The sequence below is a fragment of the Uranotaenia lowii genome, chromosome 2 (genome assembly GCF_029784155.1).
Source record: "Uranotaenia lowii strain MFRU-FL chromosome 2, ASM2978415v1, whole genome shotgun sequence".
Lineage (NCBI taxonomy): Eukaryota > Metazoa > Arthropoda > Insecta > Diptera > Culicidae > Uranotaenia > Uranotaenia lowii.
The window spans coordinates 248,304,883-248,313,069 of record NC_073692.1 but is presented as its reverse complement, the minus strand read 5'-3'; the positions used below and the strand labels follow the sequence as shown (position 1 = coordinate 248,313,069).

Below are 8,187 nucleotides of genomic sequence, written 5' to 3'. Positions count from 1 at the left end.
AGCTTATTTGTAACTCAATTTATAGGCTTTCAAACGTAGTAAACAGTTTTCAGATATTTTAACTTTTTACTTAGAGCAAGTTCACTGGTGTTGGGAAAAAGTGGTAGAAATTTTGTCACTTTTTCCACATTTTGAAAATTATGCCATGCAAAAACATTTTCAAGATCTGTGGCCTTCAAGTTTTTTAACAACACGTGTTGTAGTTTCGCATACTGTGATGCAAAAATAGTAATATTTCTATCACATACGGCTGAAATAGAAACAGTGCTGTAAAAAAAAATACAGCCCCCAAAGATCTTGAAAACATTTTTGCATGGTAAAGTTTTCAAAATGTCAAAATTTCTACCACTTTTTTCCAACACGATTGAACTTAATGATGATTATCCCGGTGATCTAAGTTTCTCCAGTTTACGGTAATCATAATCAACTGTAATTTTGTGTAAACAACAGCTTTTTTTAATGTAGTGTTCAACTTTTAAATTATACATATTTACATATGTATATCCTATTACGATTTCCAATGATAAGTCTAGAAATTTGTTATTGCTCTATCACACTACATGTGCAATAATCATCTCATAGGTCATTCGAATAGAAAATGAAATTATATGATTCTGAAAACCCAAAAGAAACTCAATTTGAACCCAGGATTAAAGTGTCAATGTCAATAATATCGACTGAGTAAAACAATTAGGCAGGCAATAAACCGCCATCAGCTTCTCCCGGTCTGCACATCGGTACGTTTTGTGTAGAACGCTAGCAGCCCACGAGAGCTCTGTTGTGCACATACAGATATATGCCAGCAGTAATCAGAACAGCAACGTGTACATAAAACACCGAGCACCATTTTATAAAAGTCGGTTCTTCTATCACGTCGTTTTATGCTCCTGTTTACCGCTTCTGTTATATCATGCGCTAATAATCGCAAAAAGGATAATAATCCTTGCGGCTAGGAAAAACGCTTCCATCCATCTCTGCATTCGGCCTGTTGTGGGAAAGAGAAAACTAAACTACCTTTTGGTGGTGCTGAAAGAACAATGATGGAGGATGAGCGAAAACGAACTACGTTGCGTGAGTATGGTGTTCTCTTTTCCTCTCCCTCCGGAAAGAACTGAACCCATACCGATACTCATCGTGTTTGTTTTGCTCGCTCTCTGTTTGTCTCTCTCTGGTAGGTGTCGAATGCTTTCGTTACTAAGGTAAAGACGACAGGCAAACAGGCACGTCGAGATCAGCTTTGTTAGCATAAGGAAACGCCCACCGGTAGCTGCAGCAGGGCTCGTATTTAATGTGGGGTCATGCTGCACTTCACAACCAGTTTTCTGCTAGTATTTGCCGAAGGGAGTCACATCTCCTGTGAGAATCCGTTTGTAAAGGATAATAAAAAAAACGAATTTTGAATCACGGATCAATATCTCAACCTAGTGATTTGTTAAAGTGAAATTTAAACGTGGATAAATACTTTAAAAGGAAGTTTCAAAACGAAGTGTCATCAGACGATTTACCGGTTGTGTGTGTACGTTTATCAATAAAGTGAATTCAAACAAAATGCAAGGATTTCGGAATTACGCCATGGATGCGCTGCAGCACCGCGACCAGCCAATCTCTGTGGATTTACTAACCGCTAATCATTACAACTCTAAATCATCGCCGCCGCTTTCGCCACTCAGTGGTAAGTAGAAAACTCGTTAAGTAAACGCAAGTAAAACACCATTCTCTTGTGGATAACGTCGAACGGAAAAAGTTCATGATTTGTAATTGGCATCAATCAATTGTATTCATTACTACCCGTGATAACGGTTTTCGATTCATTTATCAGAACAGTTTGCGTCTCAAATATTACCTGTGTCTTATCGGTTAGTTTTAAAATTTTGCTCTAATTCTTTAAGAGGATTAGGAATCTATTCCTACGGTCAAATTTTACAAAATCCACATGTAATAAAAAGTTCGATGGTCCGAGGGTAGTAGTGATTAACAAAAGCAAATAAAAGTTTCTAACGTGAGGCGTTGACTATTCTAATTCGTATTTGTTTTTCTCCGGTTACCTCTTTTGCCGACTTGTAACTAACAATATTTCTTTTACCTGTTTTGTGTTTTCAGACTGTACCAGCCCACAATCCGATGGCAGTCAGCAGCAGGCACCATTAGATCCATCTGTCCGCCGGTACCGAACGGCCTTCACTCGTGATCAGTTGGCCCGACTCGAAAAGGAATTCTACAAAGAAAACTACGTATCTCGGCCACGACGATGTGAGCTGGCTGCTCAATTGAACCTCCCGGAGTCAACAATAAAGGTTAGTATTGAAAGGACAAGGTCTTGTAGAGTCCCATCAAGAACACGCCGCCGACGGTCACTTGTAACGAAAACCGAGAACAAACCGGAACAGCATGTCTCTAGTCTTAACGACGCGACAACATAAACATTTGTATGTAAACAACTGTTCCTTGACCCACTGGTGCCATATTAAAACGCTGTAGGATAAAAATTTGGCACGCACGATCTTTAGCAGTCTTCTACACAAGGCAAAAACAAGTTTCAAATTTCACGGAGACATTCCTACAACAAACAAGTACAAGAAATCAACCCTGAAAACTGCAGAATCTCCCTGGGTGAAGCGCCCCGGGATGCTTCCATTTAGTTTTTTTCCCGTTCCTTCTGCTGTTGCAGCTTAAGCATTCCTTTTTCGAGGCCGACCTTTCTTGTGTCAGCGCTGCTGTTGACAGACGCATTTAACACAATCCTGCTAACGTAACCTCAAACAAACAATTAATCAACGAATTGAATTCTTCAGCTCGTGATCTCGGGGAAATTTCTCACGATTTCTCGCGCTCTCTTACCAACTCAGCCATACAAAATATTGGTTGTTTAGTCATTATCATATAACCATTATAAAATTAATGTAATTATCACTGGCTATATTAGTGACGTTTGATGTGTGCCGCCCTATTGGTAAAAGTTAATAAAAACTGACCGGTCCGCGTCAAGCCGCTGCATATTTGTTATATTGAATGAGCGTGGTCGTTTCGTGCTCCGTTTCATCATCATCATCGTTTCTCTTTTCTGTCCTTTTCGATTGTTCATCGCGCGGCACATTTATATGTTTCATCAACAACATTGGCTTTATGACACTCTTTTGGCTACTGAATGTGAATAATTGAGTGTTTCTCCGATATGGAAGAAAGAGATATAATGTTTGCCACCGAGGTGTTAAGTGGTCATTCCCAATGTGCGCATTCCTCGATTCCTTTTCCCAACGTGTGAATCATTTTAATTGACGCGTGTGATGAGCTTTTGATATCGCTAATACATATAAACAATTGAACTATGAATCTAACCAAAACTCTCTTTTTCTTTGAATTCCAGGTATGGTTCCAAAACCGTCGCATGAAGGACAAACGCCAACGCATTGCCGTCGCCTGGCCGTACGCTGCCGTCTATTCCGATCCTGCTTTCGCTGCTTCTATCCTGCAAGCAGCGGCCAACTCGGTCGGAATGCCCTACGGATATCCACCAGCCCCGATGCTACCGCAAATGCCAGTGATGCCCCCACAGCTCCCGGCTGCTTCTAACCATTTCTCGTATGGATACCGGTATGCTCCATATCCAATCCCACAACGTGCACCGATGCAAGCCACTCCATACCCGACTGCCGCTGCCGCCATGTTGAGCTCCATTCCCCAAGGCTACACACCTTTGTCGATACCCAAACCCCACACTCCACCACATGATCTTCAAAGCCCCTCATCACCGCATTCTGCTCTGTCCTTGAGCCCGGGTTCGGACAAATCGAAACTGGACATCTCGTCATCGACCACAAACAGTACCGGCAGCCCACTGAAAGCACTTAACGTTTCCACCCAAGGCTTGCTCATGACGGCACCGACGACGCCCAGCCAAACCATCCTAACACCTTCGCCTGAAAAACCAAAGCTCTTCAAACCATACAAATCGGAAGTGTAATAGCAGCCTATTTGCTACTCAACCAAAGTGTTCCCTCAGCTTGCATGGAATAATTCGATATTATATGGCATGCGCAGTACCTTGTTGGGTTTTCCGACGAATGGCGGACGGAAAGCCATTAGTATTTATTAGACTCGACATTTCTCTCTTTAGGCTGGATCCTTTTTGTTCTATCTTAAATCAATTGATAGGTTTGAGGAGGCTAATCAAAATTAAGTGTAGTTCTGAATAGGACTGAATGTGTTTTAGTGTATAAATATGTGAATGTATTTGCATCAAATGCATTCTAGTGATCAACAATTTTAGATAAATTATCAAAACGAAAGACAGTTTTAGTCAATTTTTTTCGTTTGTTTGCATTATTAAAGAAACGGATGTTAATTGTACATAATAGATTTAAGAATAAAAGTATCCCTTAAATAGAAAAAAATCAAAAGACAAAGTAACGCATAAACTTAATATCACAATCCCGTTTCGGCTCTCAAAGAATGTTTGTTATTTTCCTTTCTCGTAGGATGTTCAGCGATTCCATAGTACTTTCAAATATAACAGGTAGGCCATTGTGCTTAATCTCATTTGGCAGCGGCTCCGTTTATGTACACGGCATTCCTACTACAAACAAAAACAGTTATGAAATATTACTGGCTTCTATGGAATAGAAATCAAAATCGTTAATTTTGTCTTTGTTTGTTTCTTCTGAAAAGTGCTTGAAATCTTAGATTGAGTCTCAGAGGTCATATGAAACGGTAAGTTTGCATAAATTGTGAACATTAAAAAGAGAATTTCGTCGTCGTCCCCGAGTGTATGATAAAATCAACGAAAAAAAATCCTGCATTCTTAGCAAAGATTTTATGAAATAAGCTGTGTACATAATATTTTGATGACTGTTTGTCGTTTTGTGAGATAACTTTGAAAATTTTCACAAGAACTGACTATCACATTTCAAAAATTAACAAAATTTTTGTTTTCCAGTCGCCAAAAAACCCACCAAATAAAACTTTTTACTTATTCAAAGAGCCAAACATAGTTGATGGTGTTAAAAAGCATAAACTCATAGCATAAGCTCATAGATGAAAATGTTGAAGGAGCCTTCTTGATGTCCGCAACAAACGAAGCGCAGACATTGCATTTGACCATCACCTCGTCCTTGGCGAGATACGACTGAGATTTGCGCGTGTTCAACGGCGCGAGGAGATAGCCGGGTGTCTTTACGCCGTCCGCCGGTTGGAGAATCCAAAGGTGAAATGGGCATACGTTGAACAGCTAAAATCTCGAGCTTCGGAATTGCCGACAGACGGAACAGTCGAAGAACAGTGGTGTGGAATCAAGAATGCCTTTATCACGACGGGCCATGGTACTCTCGGTAAAGTTTGTGGAAGAAGAAGTGAATGGATGTCGGATGAAACTTGGAGGATGGTCGATGATCGGAGAAAGGTGAAAGTCGGAATTGATTAGGCATGTACCAGGTATTCCAAAGCAGCCGCCCGCTTACCTTGTGCGGAGCTGGAAAAGGCAGTTAAACGAGCTTGTAGACGAGACAAGAGATCCTGGACAAACTCCCTAGCCGAAGTAGGAGAAAGTGCCGCCGCCAATGGAGATATCCGATTACTTTGACATTTCTCGCCGCCTCAGTGGTGCAAGAACTAATGCAAGAATGCCGCTGAAAGACCGAGCAGGTCAGTTGTTGACCGATCGAACAGATCAGCTCAAACGATGGACTGAGCACTTCGAACAACTCTTCCGAGTCACGAATAGCGATGGCCAACAGAACCCGCAGCTCGAAGCGCCAACAGTAAGCCGCATAAATGGCGTCAACTCGGAAGCGCCCTCGCTGGCTGAAATAGAAGCGGCAATCAAAAACATGAAATCCAACAAAGCACCTGGAATCGATTGCATCCCTGCTGAAATGCTGAAAGCCGACCCTGCCCTGTCAGCACAAATGTTGCACCGTCTTTTCGCTGGCATATGGTATACTGCAACATTCCCGGCCGACTGGATGCAGGGTATCCTCGTGAAGGTCCCGAAGAAAGGAGACCTGACAGAGTGCGGTAACTGGCGAGGCATAACATTGATCTGTACAACCCTCAACTTACCCTGCAAAGTGATCCTGAAAAGGATCCAGGAGAAAATAGACGCTACACTCCGACGGCAACAAGCTGGATTCCGATCCGGACGATCATGTGTGAACCACATCACAACGCTACGAATGAAACAAATCAACGAATTCCAGGACTCTCTTCTGCTGGTGTTAGTTGATTTCGAAAAAGCATTCGACCTACTTAACCATGAAAACATCTGGGCGGCTCTAAGGCGACGAGGGGTCCCAGAGAAACTAGTCCATCTCATCGAAGCACAATACGAAGCATTTTCGTGCAAGGTCTTGCACGATGGTGTCTTGTCCGAACCAATCCCGGTAACTGCTGGAGTTAGACAGGGATGTATCTCATCACCGCTATTTTTTCTCATCGTAATGGATGAGATTCTGACTGGATCGATCGACTGTGCATCGATCCGAGGATTGCCGTGGAATCTTTCAACAATGGAGCAACTGAACGACCTTGAACTGTCAGACGATATTGTTTTGCTTGCCCAAACACAACCGGATATGCAGAGCAAACTCGACGACCTCACCGAAAGTTCCAAGGCAGTAGGTCTCAAAGTCAATGTCGGAAAGACCAAGTCGATGGAGATCAATACAGGAAATCCCTCCAGTTTCATGGTAGCTGGGCAACAAGTTGAGAAAGTGGAGTGCTTCCAGTATCTTGCCCAGCTAACATGAAATCGTAATAGAAATGATAATCCAAATCGAATATTAAGACATTTTCAATAACCATCGTAAACAAGTTGGTAACAAGTGATTTTCTATCATTCATTTACGACAAGCTTTGCCCAAAAATAGTTTAGTCGGATAGCAGTTTAGTCAATTCGTAAATATGTCTCCAAAAAGTTGGGAATATGCTGATTCGACATTTACGATTTGAGTGAACGGATTCACGATAAATGAGTGGTCCATCGATTGAAACTCTATTTGATCTCTCTCTTTTTTTTTTTCCTATGACCGGTTCGTTAAAAGAAAATCTCACTTATAGAGCTATGGCGTGAATCATATCAACTGATGGGTTGGCATCGTGGTAAGATACCGGACTGCGAACTCGGAGGACTGGAGTTCAAATCTCGGTCAGGGATTTTTTATTTTTTCGTTTTACTCAAATTATCGTTTATTTTGCATTTTTTGGGGCTTGTCATTGTAGATATATCGCCTCCACTTTTGTAGCTATGTGCTATTTTGGTAAGTTTAATACAATCTTTTCATCTGGTATAGCTGTTTGAATAATTCGGTTGTTCCTGCGATATACCTCCTTAAATGTTTGCTGGGTGGTAGCCAGATAACGCCTGATGGTGATACCAGGAAATACATCGAAACCCGGATCAGAAAGGCCCGATTTGCGTTTGCGAAACATCTGGCGGTCACGCCAGATCTCTCTACGAACTAAGATCCGAATCTCCAACTCAAACGTCAAATTTGTATTGCTGTACAGGTGCGAAACTTGGTGCACATATGCGTTGACGACGCGAAAACTGCAAGTATTTGTAAACCGCTGCCTGCGGAATATCATCCGCGCTTGGTGGCCTGGCAACTGGATCTAGAATGAGGAACTACATCGCAGGTGTCATCAATGGGCGCTAGAAATCGAGATTCGGGAACGTAAGTGGAGATGGATTGGGCACACGCTGCGAAAAGAGGAAAATGAGATTTGCAGAGAGGCGCTAGATTGGAATCCAGAGGCACATCGAAGAAGAGGCAGACCCAGAAACTCGTGGCGGCGAAGCCTAGCCGCTGAAATCCGAACTGTCGACGAGAATCTTGACTGGGACCAGGTGAAAACGCTGGCTCCGGATCGTCAACAGTGGAGGTCTTTTACCACGGCCCTATGCACCGGAGGATCGGCGCGGGATCATTAAGTAAGTAAGTAAGTCTATTTTAAAGTACTATGCAGCGATTCAAGCTAACTTTTCGGCTCTCCTCTTTTTGACTCCCATCCCATTTTATGAATGTGTTTTATTTGGACAACAAAATTCAAGTTTGTTTCCATAGTTGTTCATTTTTATGCGAAAAACTCAGTACTTACAGGTACTGGGCTCACTTGTAAGTTTTCCACATTGGCGAACCTGAACCTTAATAAAACCAACTGGATAATCATTGGCAACCGCAAAATTGGAGAGTA

The 8,187-nt window shown here is 42.1% G+C and overlaps 1 protein-coding gene across 1 annotated transcript; it reads left to right on the top strand.

Moving 5' to 3' along the window:
• Positions 1-1,331: 1,331 nt before the first annotated feature.
• LOC129747656 (segmentation protein even-skipped) lies at positions 1,332-4,279 on the top strand. The gene is made up of 3 exons (XM_055741958.1): positions 1,332-1,672; positions 2,101-2,294; positions 3,365-4,279. Exons 1-3 carry the CDS (start codon positions 1,549-1,551, stop codon positions 3,959-3,961), a joined length of 915 nt encoding a protein of 304 aa, XP_055597933.1. The 5' UTR covers positions 1,332-1,548; the 3' UTR covers positions 3,962-4,279.
• The last annotated feature ends 3,908 nt before the right edge of the window (positions 4,280-8,187 follow it).

Bases quoted from the DNA above. Each gene is read 5' to 3' on its own strand.
- LOC129747656 (XM_055741958.1), top strand. From the start codon at position 1,549: ATGCAAGGATTTCGGAATTACGCCATGGATGCGCTGCAGCACCGCGAC. The intron at 1,673-2,100 runs GTAAGTAGAAAA...TTGTGTTTTCAG, and splicing joins GCCGCTTTCGCCACTCAGTG to ACTGTACCAGCCCACAATCC. The intron at 2,295-3,364 runs GTTAGTATTGAA...TTTGAATTCCAG, and splicing joins TCCCGGAGTCAACAATAAAG to GTATGGTTCCAAAACCGTCG.